The sequence below is a fragment of the Pangasianodon hypophthalmus genome, chromosome 14 (genome assembly GCF_027358585.1).
Source record: "Pangasianodon hypophthalmus isolate fPanHyp1 chromosome 14, fPanHyp1.pri, whole genome shotgun sequence".
In the NCBI taxonomy this organism is placed as follows: domain Eukaryota; kingdom Metazoa; phylum Chordata; class Actinopteri; order Siluriformes; family Pangasiidae; genus Pangasianodon; species Pangasianodon hypophthalmus.
The window spans coordinates 11,808,636-11,832,898 of NC_069723.1; the positions used below are offsets into that span (position 1 = coordinate 11,808,636).

The 24,263-nt window shown below is 39.1% G+C and overlaps 1 protein-coding gene across 1 annotated transcript in view; it reads left to right on the forward strand.

The window, feature by feature from the left end:
- The first annotated feature begins 2,226 nt into the window (after window positions 1-2,226).
- The window catches only part of rtn4rl1b (reticulon 4 receptor-like 1b), a 154,335-nt gene continuing 132,298 nt past the window's right edge, over window positions 2,227-24,263 (forward strand). The window contains exon 1 of the mRNA XM_034310762.2: window positions 2,227-3,439. Within this exon, the coding sequence (XP_034166653.1) occupies window positions 3,427-3,439 (13 nt within the window). The 5' untranslated portion in view covers window positions 2,227-3,426. The remainder of the gene's footprint in view (window positions 3,440-24,263) is intronic.

The window sequence follows — 24,263 nt, forward strand, 5'->3', positions numbered from 1 at the left end:
GCCACACCATTTATATCAGCCATTCAACAGATTTATATCAGCTGCTCACCTCTTTTTAGTGACCAAAGATTAAAAACAGTCACTATTTGACAGATATATGCAGATGTTCCATTGATTTGCTCATCTTTCTAGATGTTAGGCAATCATGGGTCAGCGTGTTCACTGCCCCACTTAGCTTCTATGGCATTATTATTGTATTATTGCATTTTTCATCTAGGAGCCAAAAAGAAGAACCGCAACAAGTGCTAATAGGGGCCCATCTGAGGCAGGAATTACACTGCACCATGCTCGAGTGAGGGGCAGACCACAGGGCAGTTAATGGGATTGCCAGATTGAGCTACTTTAAAAATACTCCACGACCACCAAGGGCTTGTTTTATAACAAATCACTGGAATTAAATCCAATACATTTCCACAAAAAAGCATGTACAGATCTATGATGTACAGAACCATTTTTATTGTAAGATATATGCAAAGATTAGGATAGGGAAAGGGGATTTATGGAGTGGATAATGTCTGTACATCAGAAATATGTGTGATATAATTGTTTCTCATGCAAAAGCTGAAAAAAATATCTCCCTTTTCCAATGCCCTAATGTTTTTTTTGTCTAGTTTCAAGTCTTTTGTGGGATTTTTGAGCAGGAAGGTTTGCTTAAAACTGGTTGCTGATATTACCTCAAACATAGTTGAACAAAGATTCATCTAAAACTGTTCAAAACAAGCTGCTAGACTGTGTGCTGTATGACTGTTGTTGACTCTCTGCCTATTACAGGGTTACTCTAAAACTTCACTAGATACTAGTCAAGTCTGATAACCTCTCGACTTAATTTAGTTTGAGGCTATGTCAGTGTTAATGTTGTCCTGCCCCACCAAGTCACGAGCCACTGTTGTCTCCTGTCATCTTTTAATATTGGAACTCCTTTAACAACCTAAAGTCCATGGCAACACTTCAATTCCTCACCATTATAATATTAGCTTGATCATTTGTATAGTTAGTAAGCATTAGGATTTGAAAATATACAAGCATAAGAGGCTAAAATGAATATGCAGTTGTACTTAAGGAGAGTCATGTTGGAGAAACCGGATTTCATGAAAAATTCATAAGATTTTGAAAAAGCAACGGCAATATGGTTGGATTTAGTTAAATTTCATACTGGTGAACTTGTAAAAAACGGTGCACAAAAGTATTCCTAATCTTAACCTTTGAAACTTTCTGTTAAGTCGTATGTCAATAAACAAGTACAGGATAAGGTAACCAATCTGTACAAACAATCCACGGTAAAGCTGTAGCGGTTTGCATATCACTGTACAGAAAACCCTTTATGCAATTATCTCAATTGTTTGTGAGTGATCTCAAAAAATCATAAATTCAGTATTTACTGAAATTGAATGTTCATTTGATTTGTATATGGACGTGTTTTATTCCCAAACTGCTTAAACTTCAGCCCCTGGTGAATATTATGAACTGTTTAGGTTATCAATGCCAGCCGGTCATTTTAGTGTTTGCGAGCTTGGGCTTGTGCCGTGTGGAAAAATGCTAAGAGACTGGCAAAATATTGCTTATTTTCTGTGATTATAGATAGCCTCTCTGTCTGGAGAAGGCTTTTCTTTTCTCTATTCTTGATAATAGAATTGCCTAGCTCATATGACATTGAGCATTAAAAATAAACGCTAAATCCCTATATGCCTTGGCTGTGCCATGCTACAAACTTCTTTTATAAATATTTGAGTTTTAAATGTCATTGCTTTTTCTCTAACATAATTATATCTGAATAAATGCATTGTGTGAGTGTGTGTGTGTGTGTGTGTGTGCATGTGTTAATAACTAGGCCCTCACAAGGATAGTAAGACAAATTACAAGGGTGTGTGTGTCTGTGTGTGTGTGTGTGTGTGTGTGTGTGTGTGTTAATAATTACGTCCTCACAAGAATAGTAAGACAAACGACAAACCTGTGTGTGTGTGTGTGTGTGTGTTAATAATTATGTCCCCACAAGAATAGTAAGACAAACGACAAACCTGTGTGTGTGCATGTGTGTGTGTGTGTGTGTGTGTGTGTGTTTGTGTGTGTGTGTCTGTGGGCATGGGGAGCAAACATCTTTTGTAAAAAGCCAGAACTATTTCTTTTTGATGAACTGGTTAAGGTTTGGTGGTAAAGTTAAGGTTAGGGGTAAGATTTAGTGTTGGACAAAATATGAGACGCATTGAGGATAGGAATATCTGACAAAAACTGCAGGTTTTATTACAAACAAGCAATTAATTAAAAAAAAGAAAAAATAAAAGAGCATCAAGGTTTCCTTTTGGTTAGTGGGATTAAGATTGTGTTTAGGTGCAGACATGGCATTAATTATCTGCATTAATAATTATGTCCTCACAAGGATAGTAAGACAAACAACAAACGTGTGTGTGTGAGAAAGAGTGAGAGAGAGAGAGAAAGAGAGAGAGAGAGATTTCATAAGCCTGAATATTGCACTTACAGGCAGCGCCTTTAAACACAAAGAATCCATAACAGGAGATTTGGTTTTCTTGCCCGTGGCTGGGGTTCAGTGTGTATCTCGGATGGTCATCAGTCGGCTGGTGCGCAGCAGCAGCATCACTCTCTTCCTTTTCTTTATCTAGTGCGCAAACACACCGGTGTCGCGCCCTGACAGCGCCTTACTGTCTCCTGTCTCCAAACCGGAAATGTGAGCGCGCTGCTCTCACACAGGGAGTGTGCGTGCGTGTGCGTGTGCGTGTGAGTGTATTCGTGTGTGTGCATGTGTGTGTAGCGGACATCTCCTCTCCTCGCAGAGACAGCTTCTGTGAAAGCTGGTGTGAAAAAGCCACCTGGATTGTCGTGTTGCTTTAAACAACGTTCACTAAACGGATCCGCGTGGATCATTGAGACAAAGTTTAACTGGAGCCGCTTGTCGCTTCACCGAGAGCAGCGCGTGCTGTGCATGTAGACGCGGGCTTGGCTTGGAGTTTAACATCAGCGCTCAGTTCATGCCTCATTTCTGGACCTTTCTGGAGTCTGGCTCCATATCGGACGCGCGCGCGTAAAAAAAAAAAAAAAAAAAAAAGAATCCCGAGCATTTGGGACTGCAGGATGCGTGTGTGTGTTGCTCGGCTCTGCGCTCGAGCTCTGTCCAGGACCTGACAGGAGCAGAGGAGAGGAGAGGAGAGCAGAGGAGAGGAGAGGAGAGGAGATCCAGCATCAGTGCACTAGATTCCCCGAATTAAAATTCAGCCTGAACTCTCTGTCTCTCGCCTGCTGTGGGACTCTTCATCACGGACGGAGGTGTTCACACCGCCAATGCCTTCATTCGACATCCAGCGAAAATTTCATTGCTTCTTATCTAATCGAGAGTGAAAAATAATCCCATCCGGACCAGACCTCGAGACTAAATGATCCCCAGAGGGGTTTAACGCGCACCACCACTTTTCCAACATGTTTAAACGGGGTAAGGCTCATTCCTGGGTTTTTATTTATTTATTTATTTATTTTGTGTGTGTGTGTGTGTGTGTGTGTGTGTGTGTGTGTGTGTTTGCTTTGTGATCAGAAGTTGCACCTGGCAGGTGTTTTGTTAGGTCATAATGGTGTAGAGATGTAAATAGAGTCTGGTGTTAAATAAAGATTAATAGTCAGTGACAAACAACAACAACAACAAACAACAAAACCATGCAGGTTCATCATGAGACAAGTTCAGTGGCGCGTGCGGCTTTGAAAGTTTAATGGGTTTAACAGCAGAGCTTTAGATCTGAATGACATGGTGGATCCTGGTTGTGTCAAAGCATCCTGAGGTTAAAACCTGAATCTAGCTTATATCCGGAAATATTATGCTATTTCTTTCTTCTTATTTTTATTCTTCTTATTTTTCGATATTAACCGTGGGTGCCGCACTGCAGTTTTTATCAGTCGCTCTTCAGTTGAAAGCTGTTGTGCAGCCTGCATGGCTTAGATGTGTTTCACTGGGGCTTTTCACATGTCAAACAGAACAGTCATTAAAATGGAGAATAAATGGGTAGGGTGTGTGTGTGTGTGTGTGTGTGCGTGTGTGTGTGTGCGTGTGTGTGTGCGTGCGTGTGTGTGTAGGCTAATGTTGTTGCATGCTGATCATTTTTAAATAAACAAATAAAAATAAATATGCAGATATGCACATATTTATTCTCATAAGTAATATACTGGACGCATGCTTTTCAGTGATTCTGTGGCTGTGCTGTTCAAGTGAGTCTGCCATAACTGGGAAACAAACAGCTCTCGCGCTTCAGCCTCCACACACACACACACACACACACACACACACACACACATATATATATATATATGTGTGTGTGTGTGTGTGTGTGTGTGTGTGTGTGTGTGCATACACATACACACACATATGTGTATGTATGTGTGTGTACATATATATATATATATATATATATATATATATATATATATATATGTATGTATATATGCATATGCACACATATATGTATATGTATCCAAATGAATTAGTGTCCGGTTTAGGAAAAGCAGATGCATAAATAAATTTCAATCCTCCTGTTTTACACTGAAAAAACAACTTTAGACTAGAGTGAGTGAGGATCCTGTCTCTCAGTCTCTCAGCTTATGAGGAATGCATTAAACTGATTGGCTGCTTTTCTCACAGAGTGATTGGCTACATCCGAAACCGCATACTTTTATACTAAATAGTATAGTACTCGAGTTATGACTGAGTTCTATTCGGACACTGTTTAGTGTGGAAGTATGAGTTGCACTCTTAGCAGCCGTAGTTTTCTGTTCGCACAGAGCGAGTCGTGAGAACGGAGAGAGTCGTGAATTAATAATAGATTCAGCACACCAGAAAAAAAAAAAAAAAATCAGTGAAGCCCTTGCCAAAAAATAATCTCCATTTGATTAGGAGCTGATTTATTGCTATTTCCTAATGATGAAACCTTTATGATGAAATGATGAAAAATAAATCCCCACCCAGGCACATGGTCTTAAAGTTCCTGCCCTGAGGGTATTCTAACTTCAGCAACACTACTCCAGACCCACATCAAGAAAAGATTTTCCCAATATTTTTAATTTAATTCAGAATACATCTAATGGCTCACAAATAATCCTGAATGAAAAATGAAGTTGGGATGGTAATAATGACCATGATCATGATCATGAGGATGAGATGGTAGACTCCATGGGTTTCATGGTAGACTATACCAAGAGAAGGAAACCCAAAGATGTTACATTAATGAAATATGGAAAATATTTATTAGAATAGATTTTTACTTTTTAAAGAAGCAAACTGAGTATAAAATGATAATTCTGCATAATAACCTAATGGAGGCATATTTACAATCTGCAATAAAATATTCTAGCAATTTCCAACACCCTGTTACCATATATACTAGGGTGGAATGATTATCATAATATGAATTTTTCATATCTTACCACTGCTATGGATATTTTGTGTTATGGCTGCACTGAACCTTGATGTTCAGATAATCAATGAATGAGAGTAGGCGAACAGAATGCATGTTGTTGTTGTTGTTGTTGTTGTTGTTGTGGTTTCTTTGCTACACTGCTGATGACAGTTAATTAATTGCAGTTTGAGAGATTAACATAATCTTTCAAACAAGGTAAACGTTAAATGTCTAGAACTGACTGCAGCTGCATTCTCTGTCCATCTCTCTCTCTCTCTCTCTCTCTCTCTCTCTCTCTCTCACTCACTGACACTTGCACGCACAGAAAAAAGCATGAGACAGATGGTATTTCAAAGGTGACATCAAATAATGTCCTATTAAAGGCCTATCTGAACAGAGATGTTATATAAATGCAGTCTCTGCCATGAGTATTTTGATTCTTCTATGTAAATGCCACACTGTGATGTGTGTGTGTGTGTGTGTGTGTGTGCGTTTGATCAGTATGAGTACCCCTGACACTGTCATTGGGGCAAGGTTTATTTTAAGCCATGTGGCTGTGGCCTATGTGTCAGGTCTGGGTGAGTGACTCCGTCGCAGCTGGTAGCTCCTGATCAGCACACAGTGAAAATGTCCCCACCCTGCCCACTCAGCCATGGGTAGATGTGTCAGTGCGATGCAGTGTGACATTGGTGTTCATCATGGCAGTAGGTGCTGTTGCATGTTGCATGTAAGAACCACAAGGAAGAGGAGGAAGACCCAAATGACACCAATATGGCTCCATAAAACAATGTCTACTCCTGCTGGAAACAGTGGTGGCTTCGAAATCATGTCTTTTAATTACAAGGCACTTAGTGTTTTACTGGAGGGTACATTTATGGAGTGGAATCCCTGGGATATTAAATCCTGCAGCCTTCTTATCTAATCTATTTAATCTAACATTAGCTCATTTCCTTGGTGCATGATGCAGAAAATGAACCAGCAATCATGTGGTCATCGATGCAAAGCACCCCTGTGTCTGCTGCTTGCTTTTGATTACACTAATATTAGTCTTATGTACAAGAGAAAGCTGTGAATGAGGGGACCTCTACTGTTAAAACCAAAATTATTCTTGGATATAAAAATGAATGCAAATTAGGAAAAAATAAAAACAGCACAAATTCATGGCAAGCTGGCATGGAAACCTCTCTCTCTCTCTCTCTCTCTCTCTCTCTCTCTCTTTCGTGCAATTCTTTCAATTTAACTTCTCCAAGAACAGCTTGATTAGATTAAGGTCAGGTGACTGAGAAAGTCATTACGTTATAGACAGCACTGCGCCCTTACTCTCCTCATGTTTCTTGAGTTTTTTAGGGTAATTGAAAACCAAAAAAATAACATACAGTGTACAGTTGGAGCCGAAAGTTTACATTCATCTAGGCAATCTCAGTTTATCACAGCACAACACATTACCACACATTTCTTTTGGGAGTCAATGAGGGCATTTACTTTGTTCACATCAGAGGTCATTTTAAAACAATCAATTCGAGAGAGATTAATTTTAGCTTTACTTCACTATATCAGAATTCCAGTGGGTCACACGTTTACATACATCAAGCCTATGTATGCATTAATCCGGATGGATCTGAAAACTACATTTTCTTTTTAAAACGCTCTCCGTCTACACTGGCATTTTCAAACGTTTTCCAAAAATTGCTCGTCCACACTGAAACATCTGAAAATCCCTCTTCTGCGCATGCGTAAAAATGTAAGAAGCTTTGGTCTGTGTCACTTCTTTCAGGAGTTTATTTACTTTCTATGTCTTTGAAGTGATGCGGCAATGTCAAGGAAAAGCACTGAGTTCTTTAAAAGGACAGATGAAGAGGTGGAGTCGTTGATGTAGGTAACCCAAGACTATAAAGTTGTTTATTTTGAGTTGAATGGGTCACATGACTGCCTCGCATGACTAAAAATACATCATTGTTTTTGAATATCTCAGTCCATCTCAGTCCATGCTACAACGTGAAAATGGCATTTTCAAATTTTCGAAAAGCTGGACAAAGACACTGTCTCAGTGTGGACGGAAGGCCAAAATGTAGAGAAAAACGATGCATTTTCAAATTTATCCAGATTAACGTGGACGTGACTGTTTCTGGAAGATTCCAGAAATTGCTATAATTATATTTAGAATCTTTTGATTGGCTAATTGTCAGAATTAGGAGTTAAGTGGGAATGCACCTGTGGCTATAAAAGGGCCTCCATGTAGAAACAGTGCCTCCGTACAAACAATTGTATGCAAGTAAAAAAAAATCTTGGGATCATACAGACACTGCATCATTCAGGAAAGATGCACAACCTCCCAAGTATGAACGAACTTTGGTCTGAAAGGTTCAACTGAACCGCAAGATGACAAAAAAGAAAGATGGCATCTGGTATCAAATATTATCTTATCCACCGTAGCCATCGAGTTCTACATCACCATGGCCTGAAAGGCACTCACACAAAGCGAAGCCTCTACTCCAGGACCAGCATACAAAGGCTTTTAATCCGAAGAACACTGTCCCAGCTGTGATGCATGGGGGTGGCAGCATCATGTCATGGGGTGTTTTGCTGCAAAAGGGACTGGTGCACTACATAAAATAGAACACATCATGAGGAAGGAGGATTATGAAGAAATACTGAAGCAACACCTCAAGACATCAGCCAGAAAGTTAAAATTTGGTCACAACTGGGGCTTCCAGCAGGACAATGATCCTAAACATACATGCAAAATTGTAACAAAAATGTCTTAAAGACAACATAGTGAAAGTATTTGAGTGGCCATCACAAAGCCATGAACTGAATCCCATTTTTGGACAGAACTGAAAAAGTGTAGCCAAGCAAGAAGGTCCACAATCCTGACTGTTACACCAGTTGTGTCAGGAGGAATGGGCAAAAATTCTGTATTGTGTGAAGTATTATGAGAAGTTGTGGAAGGCTACCCCAGTTATTTGTTGTTTAAGAAAGTATATGTAAGCTTTTGAGCCAATAAAAATAGATATAGCAAATAACAACTGAAATAAATCTAGCTCTATGCTAATATTTTGAAATGACCTATTGTGGAAATAAAGTAGATACCCTAATTGACCTAACACAGGAAATGTAAGGTAACGTGAAATGTGTGGAGTTTGAACGTCTTTGGCTTAGGTGTATGTAAACTTTTGACCTGCAGTATATACATTATAATGGTTACACCATATTACAGGGATGCCCAACTGTGATCATGGAGTCCATCAGCCCTATAGATCATCGAAGGATTACATATAATGCACCCTGAGAATGTGAAAGCCAAACTTGAATTAAGAAGAAAATAGTCTGAATAAACTAGGGATTTAAGTGAATGCAACTCATATAGAGATGTTTTCTGTACAAGAGCTTTTTAAAGGCCACCATTATATACAGTGCTATTTCATACAATTTCACAGGTCTATCTCAGTGTCCTTTAGAGAAGAAAGAAGCCTGCTTCATATAGTTCACATTCAGAATACTGCATACATCAAGAATCCATTAGAAGCTATTTGTGCATTCCTTTAGTCTCATGAACCCACCCGCCCATACACACGCACACACACACACACAAACATGCTCACTCAAAAAGAAAGATGCCTGTACTGTAGTCTATGATACATACACCTAATTAGGAAAAATGATCTGTATAAAAGATTAATGTAAAAAAAAAGTACAACTCTAACCTTAATCATAAGATTTAACCAAAAATGCATTCATATTCAGACTGAATAGACAGGAAATACCCAGACCCAGTGTCTCACAGACTGCACATCATATTGCCTTAACTGTATTTCATTTAGCATTTCCAAAGGTTATTTGCCAATTGATTTCACACTTTTCAAAATTATTGTTATTATGATTATTGATTACAAGATAATAATACCATTACATATGATGATCTTTAAGGCTGTTATTATCTTCAATCAATTAAGAATCAATCACTTAGCATAATTACCGATGGTGAATCAATTTTACAATTCTTGTAATTATAAAAAGCATTATTATGCTTCACAGTAATGGTTTCAGTGATTACAGAAATGTAAATTGCCAGTTATTACATTTATAACAACAGTAGCATTTGTTTACCAACCATCTCAAACCTGTGGTGGTGTGTAAAGTGCAAACAGCATATTTAGAAAGCCTAGCCTTGCATCTGGTTACAAGTACATTTTGTATTAAAAGGAATTTTGTTAATTTGAAATGTTGATCATTCATCCACTCAAATCTTCTGTCCACAAAAGGCAAAACAGCCAGATTGTATGACTTCTAGCTCCAAATAGGAATAAAACTATTTCCTTTAAATGTCTCTGGAATTAAATTAAACAGAAATAGTAACACCTGTGTGAATCAGCCTTGATTGTCCAGCCGAGAGGGATCAGGGAGGTGAATGGTGGTATGTAATAAGAAAAAGCTTTTTTCTCAGCTTTTCTGTCCTTCACACTGTATTTATCTCTGTTTCTTCACAAAGCACTATTCTTCTTTCTTTCATGCCTATAAGTAAGCACCCAAATCAGCCAGAGATATTTGAACAGCCAGAATCTGCCTAACACTGCTGAATAGTGTACTGGCTCTGGGATATGCTCTAAAAGCTATAGTTATTAGAGGTGCACAGATTTTTTTTACAGTCCTGACCATAGGTTGGAATGTTACTTCATAACTAATACATCTTCAGTAACACTGTTTATATTAGTGATGTCTGACCCATGAACAAATAGTTTTTTTCTCAGTTAATTCTTAAGACGAATTGGTTGAATGGCGCAAATTGAACTTTGTGTTGATTTTATTGGTTTAAGATTCTAGTACAACTCTAACAATATAACAGTTTAACCTCAAAAAAAGTTCAGCTCCGTGCCCTGAGCCCTGACTAGCAAAATGAAAATGAGCCAAACTGAGCAGATATTTACACATGTTGAACCCATAAATGACATGATTGGCGAATGTCCTTGTTGAGAGATATGCTTGACTATATGAACCAGAACCCCTGAGCCAAATGCATATCACTTAACACAAACTAATATGTTTATAAAGGTGTTAGACTAGTAGTATATAGTAGCCGTTGACAATATTTGTGACAAAATGATGCGCAACTTTGTGATCTTTTTCTGTTGCATACCACAAAAGCTGGCATTGTAAATTCATGAATATGGATCACAGGGAAAAACACTTGATACTTTACTTGATACAGATACACAGCAAAAATGTTAATGATGTACTTTTACTATTGGGTGTTAGCTAGATTGTTGATAGATGCCTTGGACACTCATTAAACAAATATAATAAAAATGGTTCCAAATGTGAACGTAAGTAAAAAGTAAGAATATTGAACAAGCATAACACACTTTATGTGGAGCAATTTGGAGGCCTCATATTCCCCTGAGCAAAATTGGCCAGTTCATAGGCATCAGCTTGGTAAATTGAATCAGATTTTCCATCACTATTATAGTTGAGTGCACAATAGTTTTATTTGTGAGTAGATTCCTACTGATCTCAGACAGAGGTTTTATTTTGCACTCATACAAATATACAGGTCCTGGTCATGTATGGATTTGCCTTGCACATAAACGAAACCTTATGTGCACATCGAAATTACATTATTACTACACTAATTTACTTTTTCTGCATTGGATTCATTATTCTTGCTTGTAACTTTTTGTGCTGAAGTGTTAAGGTTTCTTCAAAAGCTTACGGTTTCAACTCACAACATCTTTACTACTGTCCTAAAATCTCATTGGTGGGGAAATGTAAGGGAAGCAAGTCCCATTTCAATGTCATATATTAGACACTTAGTATAGACCAAGTCCCTATCAGTTTGATTCTGAAGTTATCATCCTTTTTTAATATCTACACATTGTCTTATTTGTAGTTTGATAATTAAATAAAATATGTTTTTTCTGAATTTACAGTGTAATGCTCTAGATAGCATAGCAACATCTAGGTGTTGTTTATCACATCCCCCCGTCCCAGATACCATTACAGGTGTAATTATAACAGTACATTATAATTATAACAGTTATAACATACCAATGATCTTTGCTGCACAATTTAAATGAGGAATTCACAGCACCAGTTCCACTACGTCAAGATCAATCTAATAGAAATGTTGAGCAGATTAGATAACTAACTAATAGATTTGCCTACCATTAAACTGTCACTGCATAGCTGCATTGAAACATTCGATGAATAGCTAATTTCCTAATTTGTGCAAGAGGAGCATCATTTCAAATGGGAATGTTGTATATAAGCAAGCAGGGTTGATTTGAGTGCAGCCATGTAGTTTTGTGCAAAAGCCAAGTCATTCTGTGTGAGAGCAGAAATAGTCCTTGATACTGATTAATCTATTGTGCAGTACATAAGACGATATGAAGATAATGATGGCAGTAAAATAGAAAAATTAGAAACAATGAACTGGAAAAGCCTAGAAATTATAAAGTCAAATTTAAAATGGCATGCATACAGAAACTGTTACAGTGTTTTATAATTCTGTATTAATCTATGTTATGACTGCTTTGTAGTCCATGTAAAGACATTTGCGTAGATGACAATGATTTGTGCTGAAGGCTTAACTCTTTTCTTGGATTCTGTTGATTACTAACATTATGTTTATTGGCCATTATTTCACTCAGCATTCAAAATTGGTTTATGCATGTAATTTCCCACACTGGTTAATAAGGTCTAAAGTCAGAGATAGCATTTTTCTTAAAATGATAAATACTTTTGATTTTAATTGACATTTTATCAATTAAATCTAGCTGAAAATGCACTTGTCAATGATTCCATGAAATAAAATGATTATGAGAAACTCATATGAAAGCTATGTAAGTTATATTTGTTAAACGTAGATCTTTTATAAATGATACATAAACGTGTACATATTTAATAATCTACTACCTCATAGTCATATTTTAATACATTTCGAAGCAAGTGTTCATAAAAAAATTATGTATAAAATTCTGATATGAGTAAAGAAAAATAATCTTAATAGAGTGCTGAATCTGACCTTAAAAACTATTCCACGTGGTAGAAAATATTTTTTCCTGACCTATGCACATTTCCTAAGAATAAGTAAAGTGCAATGGATAACAAACTAATTTGAGTTTTCTAATTTGGACGCTCTGTGATTCAGCCTGTCCACAAGTATTTGTTGTAATTGACTGAGTGTTCCCTCTTATCACATAGATGAGCTTCATGCGTCAGAGCGCCCTGCATGCCGAGTACCTCATTTGTGCAGACATTCTGAGAATCTCAATGGTGTTAGAGAAGGGGAGAGTTTATGGCCATCCTTCACCTCTCCTGTTTCTATATTTCTATGTTTCTATGAAGATACACTATATTGCCAAAGGTTTGTGGACACCTGATCATCACACCCATATGTGCTTAGTGAACATCCCATTCCAGATTTAGTCCCTCTTTGCTGTTATAATAACATCCACTCTTCTGGGAAGACTTTCCACTAGATTCTGGAGTGTGGCTGTGGGGATTTGCCCATTCTGCCCTAAGACCATTAGTGCATTCAGACACTGATTTTGGGTGAGGAGGCCTGAGGTGCAGTCGGTGTTCCAATCTATCCCAAAAGTTTTCAGTGGGGTTGAAGTCAGGGCTCTGTGCAGGCCATTCGAGTTCTTCCACTCCAACCTTGGCAACCATGTCTTCATGGAGCTCACTTTGTGCACAGGTGCATTGTCATGCTGGAACATGTTTGGGCCCCTTAGTTCCAGTGAAGGGAAATTGTAATTCTACAGCACACAAAGACATTCTACACAAATGTTTGCTTCCAATTATGTAGCTACAGTTCAGGGAAGACCAGCATATGGATGTGATGGTGGGGTGTCCAAAAACGTTTGGCTATATAGTGTATATTTGGTCTCAATGAGTAGTAAGTAATTTACAGCATGTAAGGATGTCTTATCATCGTGCAATTTTTACTGTGTGCAACCCCTTTCTGAAGGGTTCCTCTTAGTACTACTTCCAGCTCTAGAATAGAGGAGTAGCCAAGTGATTCACTATCAAAATGTAATAGAACTGCTGATTTATTTGAATCTATTTTTGCCATGAGTATCCAAGACTGCCCCAGTGGTTCAAGCAGCATCTTCCTGTGCCCTTTACCATCACCTGAAATTTCAGCACAAATTTCCTGGTTTTCTCTTTGGAGTGGAAATGAGATGCTGGCTTGGTCATTAGCAGATGGTAATGAGGTAAGCGAGACAAACAACCCTAAGCCCTGTTGGTTTTGCTAATATTAATAATTAATCGCCAATTAAATGGCTAATTGCAGTGGAAAGGTCAATGTCAACGTGAAGGCCGCTGATGTCGAGTACAGTAGCAGGGTGTGGAGAGAGACTGAAGATGACATACCCTGCCTGTGTTGACAGGAATCCTGTGTGTTTTCATGTCACACTGCCTGCCACACCTGCCTGCCACAGCTATGAGCCATCAGTGCTGAGTCCGGCTTTCTTTCCTACCCCCGGGCAGGTTGTCATCTGCCTCTCTGCCCTTCCTCACTACTACTAATCTGGGGTTCAGGGGAGTTTGTGGATGAGTTCGCCAATATGTACATGTACACAAGCCACAGGAAAGGGCAGTGATACAAATCTCAAAGTGTGTGCATTGTGCATTCAGAAACACACACAGTATGCTGATACATTCATATTCACTCAGTCCTTTTCAGTGACACTCACTGCCTTCTGGAAGTGACCTTCAGTGTGCATACTCCTCATTACGATTCTTAATATCACTCTTATATTCTACTCACGCCAACCCCAGCTCTGAATTATTCAGATCCGTGTAAGCTTAGCAAGGTCCGCTGCTTGTTTTCTTTTTTTCCCCAGATAGAAGTTCCTTTGTTTTGTGCACTCAGTTTTATTAAACTCTCAGCAGGGAGCTGACGTTAGATGTTCCAAACAGTGGGACATTCTCCATATAGGAGTGCCATGAATGGTCTCGCATCTTTCTTTATCTCTCTGATGACCTCCCCTTGTGCTCCTCTTGTTTACCACCACCCTGAAACACAGAACATACCTACTCTCTCTCTCTCTCTCTCTCTCTCTCTCTCTCTCTGCCCCCATTAATCAGAAGGGATATTGTGACAGTGAGATCGGGATGGGATCTCGCTAACAGCCGGTGTTCCTTTGTGAGACTGAATGTTATCAGTGTTCTTTTTTTACTTGGTGTTTCAGACCTGGTGAGAGTTCGGCTGTCCTCTGTGCCTCCTGCAAAGAGATTATAGCAGCTCAGAAATGCATGTGTTGAGAGGTCTTATGGTTTCTCTACACTCCCGATGCAATCCCCACCTGAGTCTAGGCATCTCAATTAATAAACACTGATTATTTCACCCCTCCTCCCTCCCTAGGTTAATATCTCACAGCCAATCCTAGCAACCACCTGCACCCACACTGTGCAAATGTGTGTATGGACATGCCTCTTTTTAATTACTTCAGCGCCATGTCCTAAACTGTTTATTCATGGAAAACCAACACACAAGTACTTTCCTATGCACGTTAACAGTGTAGCTGAGTCACCGTAGAGGACATTATTCTGGTTTCAATTCAGTGCACACAGGTAAATGGAATAGTTATCTGTGAGGAATATTTGTTCAAGGTCTGTTCTCAATTCCCTAAATAAATATCTCACAAAAAGTGCCCATAAATGGACACACTCTTTAAAATGAAGTTTGTTCCATGAAAAGGTCAGGAACATTGTCAAATACCAGGGCTGATTAACCTTGCATATTTGTTCTAACTGCATTCAGATTGCTCTGTATCAAGTATGCAGTATATGTGTGCGGAATAGTTTTTTTCTTATATTGTTTCCTGAATTAGAAGGATATCCTTGACATTTGCTCATGGTTGTGTAGTACTGGCCCCCACACACTGTCCCCCCAGTGGATGCTCAATTAAGACCTTAAGATCATACACAGATCATTTCAGGGATAGACGACTGTGGAGCAACAGAAGTCTGCTGCTTTGTTCTACACAGATAAGAGTTTCCCATCCGAGTCATGCTTATATGTGGGAGGGAGGAGTGGGATGCTGTGTACCTTCTGTTTTGATGGCATGTACATAGATGGATGCACTTACAATCACTTACTATTTTGGGGAGGTTTGGAAGTCTTCAGAACTTGATTATAGTTTGCTAAAAGGTTTGTCTTATCTTTTTTATGATTTTTATCATTAGTGGCTTGGTGAATATAAACTCAGTGGAGGAGGAGCAGTGGACAGTTGCCAGGGTTGCCAGGGTCATAGTTTTTACTCCAAATTGGGATAGTTTAAAATACTGCATGGTCACCAAGATCATGTTTTATAGCAGATAAACTAATAATAATCTAAAATTATGTCTAATATATTTCAATAAAAAAAAGTCATATGCATACATGTGTCTGTGATGTGCAGAACTATTTCTATTGTAAGATATACGTATTGCAAAGATTGGGAGAGGGGAAAGGGTGATTATGGAGTGCATAATGTCTGTACATTAGAAATGTGTGCGCACCAATCGTCACATCTTCACTTGCTGTATTCTATCTTAATAAGATATGACGTAGTACCACACTGTGGCTAGCATGAACACAGAAGGCTAGTTAAACCCCAAAGGAGCACTTTTTTTTTGAAAGGTTGGAAGCAGAGGAGTGTGCAGTTGTCCCAGAGTGTGGTGCAGCTCTGGTGGGTCGAGCAGGTGATTGGCAGCACCCTTGAGGGTGCCTCTTCTCTTTCTTCTTTCCCAGTGAGTGGCATTTTTATCCTCTGATGAGCCACCTACCGGGGTTGATTGGGACGGTGAGTGGCATCCAACCGTGAGCATTTAGTTCCAGCTCAGCACTGCGGTTTTCATTCTGTAGTAATTTACTCCTTAACTCCCTAGACAAGCATTTTCACACTTAAACTCTCCAGTCCTCAATACTTCATCAATACAGGTTCATGTGACACCTGATGGATTGCATAATTGCGTGTCAGATTATACTTCATAAAATATTTTATGTCACATTGTACATCACAAAATGTTCATATTAATGTTTATTTAATTGATATACTACTGTTTTACTTTTCTTTCTTTAACATTCAGAGGTCTTTGTCTACTTTTGTCCCTTTTTCATACATAAGATAAGTGGTGTTTTATATCCTTTTTTTCCAACATAGCTATGACTATGAGATTCTTTATAGTACAACTAACATTGGCCCTAAAAGCTGAATAGAGAATAAATAAAAATACAGTACCAGTGCAGAATGAATGTCTGTAATCCACACAAAACAACAAAACCTTCTTCACTGTTAAAATGTAGACTCAGCTTTGCAGTCAGCTCTCTGTGACAAGAAACAATTTATAGTTATGTTTTTACGCCAAATAATTAGTAAATTATTGAGTAATATGGAAATTATTATAAATTATTTGAGAACATTGCAGACTTGGGTTAGTTCTGCCTGACATTGATGAACAATTTGTCTTTCTGTTAAAGCTACTAAGATGTACAAAAATAACTCAGCATTTTTATGAGTTGTAGTCACTTTCATTTGATTCCTTTTTCACTGTATATATCAGTAAAGCATTATGTTTGTCATTTTTAGGTGGACTAGTGATGGGTTTGCTGGAATGAGATTGAAAACAGCTTTCAATTATTCTGAATTCTACTGGCCTCAGGTCTGAAAAATAAGTGCAAATATTAAAATGTCCATACATTCCTCACTCTCATAACTACATACCTATACTGTTAGTTTCACTGTAGTTATAGAATAATTCAAAGTAGTTTCTGAAATGAATGAATGATGAATAACTGAATAATAAGCCAGGAGTTTAATGTATAAGACCATTTTTTGTTTCATAGGTGAATCAAGGGCTTAGGATAAAGCACCGAAGCGATGTTATATCCTAAAAAGTGAATGATCTTCCCTTTAAGCTCCTCTGCATTCCCACAGGGTCCTGGCACCATTGAACAAAATTTGACAGCAGTGAAGGAAACCCTGTTCTTCAATCAGATAAGAGAAACAGTGGAGAGAATCACTGCACAAGAGACACAGACGTACTAGCATGCAGTGACGGTCTCCAATCTGCTCCCACACACAGCCTCCATCACACACTATCACACTCCCAAGAGAACCAGCAAGTGTACTGAGACATCAGCCTGTGACATCTCCTACTGTGCCTTTGGTCCAACAGGTTCAATGCAAGATCATGATCTCTTTCTCTCTTTCTCACACACACACACACACACACACACACACACGTATCCAGAGAGAGAGGGAGAGAGCGAGATCTAGTGTAATGTTTTAAATCATTTCAACAGAAAAGACTGACTTTGTCCAAGAAAGTTTGACTCTAAAATGCAAAATGACAAAATATTTTGAATGATAAGGCCATTGTTTGATGAGAATGCATCTAGAGCCTCAATACTACAAATGACACACTGCATTGCAAAAAAAAAAAAAAAAAAAAAAAAAATTTAATGTAGGAGGCATTGTAATACATTTGTTACTGCACTGTCTGTTTAGGAATACTTCACTCTTACTGGATTTATGACTCAGATCTTTTCACTGTGGGAGAGTATTCTATACCAGAACAACCTCTGCCTGAGATATTACTTCAGTCTATTTGTCCCTGTCATCAGTAGTGCAGTCGTGTCAATTATTTAAAGGAGCAAAACAACATCGGAGTGAAGCAGGCAAGCAGTTTATGCCAAAGCTTCTCATTTACACCCCCTATTCCCTCCTGAGTATCCTGTGCATTTGGGCCACAAAAAGCTGCTTTTGCTCCTCCTGTTCATTTGTCTCTATATCCAGCTCACTAGGGAGACAACGGAGATGAACAGGAAGTTCACTCAGAAAAGACAAGAGGAATGGAAAAAAAGTCAGAGTGCCACAGCATAGATATGCATGTTCAGCTCTGGATTAGCATTTTTTTTGAAGAAGAAAAGTGGCACAGAGTTAAAACGGGGGTTTATTGGAGCGAATAAGTGAGAAAGAGAGCAAGAGCAAGAGAACGCTTGAAAGGATAGGCATTAGGTTATATCAGTGCTCTAATGGAACAAACAGGTTTTTGTGTCACATCTGCTCGCACTATTGATTGATTGGGAGATTAACAGGCACCAAGGAGTCCGGAAACCATTGGACTGCCAAGCCAATCAGAGTTCTGCTCTCACAACCTCCTGAGTGTCGATAATCAAACCCATGTTTGGCTAGACCATCCAAACAACATCATGTTCAGTGATTTTTTCTATTCGTACGTTTGATAATGCACAGTAAGGATTGAGATGAACCACAGATACAGTTTTCTTGGGATTCAGTGAAGTTTTTCCAGATTCAGAGGCATGCTGGGAAAAGCAAAGTAAGAGAGGGTTGCAGGCGAGTGTTCAATATGATTACTCTGGAGCATAGGCTAATTATGGAGGGTCACAGAGCAAAAGACGAGAAGGATAATTAGTGGCCTGTTTACTTAAGTTTCAGCCAAAGCTGACTTGCAGATAGTGTAGTGACCCTTGAGATTACTTGCCACTGGACAAAATGACCGCAATCACCCACAGCTCCCCTAGCAAACACTTTCTCTCTGATTTTCCCTCTTACCCTTGGTTTCGTACCACATCTCTCTCTCTCTTTCCATTTCTCTCCCTCCAGTATTAAACCCCAAAAAGGTAAATAACATCTCACAGTGTTTGAATGAAGTGAAGCACAGCAGAACTTGGCAAAAGAAAAGACAATTGTAAGGTGTATTTTCTTTCTCTCAAGTACTTTCTAGGCCACGGTTCTACCAAAAAAACTTCATTATTTAAACGTCTTCTCTCTTGCTGTCTGCCTCTGGGGTTTTAGGAGAAGTATGCCAGGATTTAGCCAAGAGAACAAGAGATGAATGTTTCAGTTCTTGTGGAAAAAAATACAAGCAGTGTTCAAGAAAGGTCACCTGAAGAAGCTGTTGCAGTGTTTGCAGAGGAAATATGACCTCGGCTTTGTGATGAAAGACAAGACATGCTGGTTCACACAGCTCTCAAGAATCAAAGATGGATAGGTTTGTTACTACTCAAGATACAATCTACAAACAGGTGGCAAATTTAAGGAAAAACCAACATAAGGTGTCTAAGGTGTTGGTGTGGTCCAGGATGACAATGCTCCCATCCTGAGGACTCTGTGAATGGTTTGATGAGTATGAAAATTATTTAAATCATATGCTGTGACCTTCACACTCACCACATCTCAAATGACTTGAGTGACTTTGGACTAATGTATTAGACAGCGCTCTCCACCACCATCATCAAAACACCATAACAGCTTCAATGTGCCTTGGCATAGGAGGAGTGGAGCATCCTTCTTCCAAAAGATGTTCCCTCAATTGAGAAGATATCACACTGTTTATATTTAGATGATGATGAACGCTGCTATTGCAACATTTGTCCTGAATATTAATGGTCCCCTTGAGGACACATTGCACTCACCATGTCTCCATTATGAGCAGGCTTCACACCTTGCTGAAGATCTCACTAAGCCAGATGCCCAAGCTTCCAGACCCCCAACTCCTCATGCATCACATTACACAGTATGCTTGTAGGCAGGGGGTTAACACCCAGTTAAAACACGCAAACTGAGAAAAACACCCTTACACAAAAGACTGACTGTGAGCTTTGTAGGAGGCCAGAGGACACCGTGGCAATTATCCGTCTGATCGGTATGCGGGTTCTTGGCTGAGTATGGAGGCAGCTGCACCAAGGCAGGTGCAGAGGATGCACTGGCGGCCATGTGTGCCTTTTTACTCATCCACAGAGCGGGTTCTCCATTTTAAATGTGCTCCACAGGCCCATGATGCTGCTGCTCCACTGCTGCTGCTTGAGTAAAACACCCACTTTACCAGGTGCCATGATTTACAACAAACACAAGTCATCATCTCTCTCTCAGCCCATGCAGAGCCACCCATTTAGTGTCCATTACTTGCCATTTCCAGGGCTATTTACAGAGCAAGGCCCAGCTGCCTACACAGATATGCTTTTGCACTGAATTATAAATTATAATCTGGACTTTGAGATGCTCTAAGCATGTTTGAAAGAATCTGACTGTTTTTGACTAAGTATTTTGTTGTGATTTGAAATAGAGTTTTAGCGTCTTACTCACATCCGCAAACAGCTCTCCCACTCACAAAGAAAAGGTCAACTTAGCCGTCAAGTCTGCTCTTTTGGCTGAGGAAAGTTTGCACCGTGTGTCCCTCCTAGCACTCAGATGTCACTATGGTGGACATCACCCTGACTGAAAGCACAAAAAAAGTCTGGCACGGTGGATGGCTAATTAATTTTTGATCACTGAAGAAGCATTTTGGGCTTTGAAGGTGTCTTGGCAGCTGCACCAAATCAGCACAATAGCGTATTGATCCCATAAGCAGAGCAGCCAGCCACTAATTCCTATCTCCGTGTCAGGAGTTCAGGTATGGGATAATAGGAGGCAGACAGTGTACCCAACAGGCCTAGAGTCTTTATGGTATTGTCAATATTACCTGTCCCTCATGCTTTTAGAAGTAATGAGACAAAAAGCCCTTTCCATCCAAGACCAATATCATTTATTATCCACGGCTAACAGGCTCCTGCTGGCTCCCCCCAGTCTGCCGTCACTGGCTGGTTGCTATGTAGCACTGGTTTGAGAGAGAGCCTGAGCGAGGCTAAATGAGGCATATCTCTGGAGAGGCACACACACAGGCTATGACTTTGGCACACAGTGACCTAATCTAATGTCACATACAGTATATCCATAGATTTGGCCAATTTATCCACATACCTCATGCACAAGTGTGCAGAGTGCCTGGCAATGTAGTGTGTTACAAAGGAAACCCCCTACACATACAGAAGAAACAGCCAACATCGTCTTCCATTGTACTTAGTCAGATATTCCCAAGTCACTGCCTCTGAGTTCCCGAGCGTCTACTCGGAAAAAAACATGGATGTCCACAACAAACTGATATAATCTTAGAAACCCGTCTGTCTACTTAGAGCAGCAAGGGCCAGATCTCAAGTACCATTAGCTAGTGTGCTTCTGTCTAGTTTTGTTCAGCAAAAAAACACCTGAATGATGTTTCAGATAGAAACCAAAAACATGCTGTAAGCATGTTTGAAAGAGCATATTTTGTTGTGACTTCTTGATTGAAGTAGAGTTTTGGCCTAAAGTGCAGTCTTACTCACAATCGCACACAGCTCTCCCACACACAAAGAAAAGGTCAACTTAGCCTTCAGGTCTAAAAGCATTTTGCTGAGGAAAGTTTGCACAGGCCTGCATTGCAACCCGCCTAGCACTTTGGTGTCACTGTGGTGGACATCAACCTGACTGAAACCACAAAAATATCTCGCTTGGTGGATGGCTAATTAATTTTTGATCAAAAAAATTAATTTTTGATCTTTGAAAGAGCATTTTTGGCAGGACCTACATTAACCCTTGTGTTCTGTTCGCTACTTAGCAATGGGTTTACTGTTCACAGATCATATTGATTTTGGGCATCTGAGACAAAAAAATTATTTTGAAAATGATAAAAAAAAAGGATAGACCATGAATAAATCTATGGTTCTGGAGAACAGTAAAGACACACAAAACCACTTCTTATGCCTGAGGTGCTCCTACCAGCAGGTGTGTGTAATCAGGTATGAGTGCAAATGAGATGGTGGTAATTATCTATTTGTTTTATTTTTGTAAAAAGCAGTTATATTCTCGGTCAAGGTGACCCAAACATAACCTGTGTAATTTATTGAAGCAGGGGTATGGAAGAAGCAGCAAAGAAGTAAATTTGCATGTTCAATAGATAAAATGAGCTGAGCACAAAAATAAAAAAAATCTAAAACCTGACCCGAGAAGAACATCGGAGTTATCAGTCAAGAACTATATTCTTCTGTCTAGTATTGCTCATCAAAATATACCCCGAACAATGTTATATTAATAGAAACCACCAATGCTGTTACAACACATTTGCATGACAGAAAAAACAAAATGTTGTATAAAGTTAAAACTGATGTAGGAGAGTAAGTAGGAGAGTGTTATTCCAGCAGTTTTATTTACTTTAATAGCTGCCTGTTATGTTTTGCATCGAGTATAGTGCGCTGCTTATGATGTTTAAAGCTCTAGAATGTTTAGTTCTGGCATATCTTGCTGATTTCCTGAAGCAGTAGAGGCCATCCCAGTGGCCTATTCATAGTTCCTGGGGCTTTTCTCTTGTTAAGTCCATTTATGTTTTTCATAGATTAAATCATTAGCAACTATAGATTGTTTCATTAATGTGCCTTTTACCAATAAATAGTGTTTTAAGCTTTATACTTAAATCACTTTAAGATAAAGTGCTTTACAAATGATGATGATGATGATGAAAACAATTAATGCTTAGTCTTCACTGTTTATACCATTTTGAGCGTGATGTTAGGTATGTTTATGTCAGCAAACTCCTTTTTTGGGAACACTTCTGTTGCACATTTCCATTTTTCCAGATGTGAGTACAATGGTATGCAGGAAACACACAGGCACAGAAATACACATGTTGCTGTCGATGAACGGCACCTTTCTGAAGAGGAGAAAAGTGTAAAAAAAAGAATCGAGTGAGAAGACAAAGTGTTTTGTTGTTGTCTTGGCCATTTTCAGATGTCCTTCACTGAGGCATGGCCATCATAAAGGGGAGGGTAAATGGAGGGAGAGTGCAAAAACAAATCAGAGAAGCAGAGAGTGATGGAGTGAGAGTTAGCAACATGAAGTCTAGCCACATCCTCTGTTTCAAGGCCCCTGCCTGGAATGAGGTGTGTACGTGACAGCATGTGCAAGTGTGGCCTCAGAATAAATAATTGATAGAATTGGGACTTGTTAGCAAGAGCAGCATAATTACAGGGGCACTGATTAATTGACAAAAGTTTTTTTCACCTTGTCGAGAAATTAAACACACTAACCCGAGGAGACCAGAAGGCCTTCGAGCACTGGGCACACTGCTCCACCTGCAGTCACATCCATTTAGCGTTAAAGTGATAACAAAAACACGATCTCAGACTTTACTCTCTCTTATTTTGATCACGTCTGAGTCTAAACAAAAGTACCGTTCCTTAACCAGCATTACCTTTTTCACCTAAAAAAGTTGTGAGCTGACAGAAGGCTTAAGTGTTGTGACATCAGCATGAAAATGGGGCATAGCTTATGTGAGCAACAGGCTTTCAAAGGACATTATTGTACTTGTCTATCAGACACATACATGCTCATCAGTCCAAAAATAGCTAGTGAGAAAACGACAAAAATCAGGCCTCATAAATGTGTGTGGTAGGTATGTTTTATTGAGCCAGGTGGAGGTGAGCGGTATAAATAAAAAACAGGAGGAAATTTGTCAGAGGGTTTCTGCTGCCATAGAACTGTATTCAGAGTTGGTGACTTCAGATGGTGACTAAAGTCCAAAATTTACGTGGGAGAATTTAAGCATATTCAGAGATGGGCTAAGCAACTGCTTAAGCTGATTTTCTGGGTGCATCATTCAGATTATGCAAATTACCTGCATGTAGATCATGCTTCTGAGTTTGCCAGATTTTTCTTGAGTAGAAATGTCGGAGACTGGGTTTTTCAATAACACTTTAAACACAAGCATTTGGCTTTAAGCTGAAAAAAAAAAAAACAGGGATAGAAAATGTGGACTGAAGAGAGAAATAGCATTTTTTTCTTTGCTGTCAAATGTAATACAAGTTTACATAATAGCAAGTGACAGTTTAAAGACTAATACAATGATATACAAATGAGGAGAGGAGAGGGCAAGCATCGGAATAAGTAAATCTAAATAAACAAATCTAATAGGAGTCTTGCCATTAAATCCTCTGAATATGTCCCGTAGAGAAAAACTATAAAGGCAACCAACGTATGTGGCTTAAAAATATATAGCATTTGGTTTTTGTTTTGT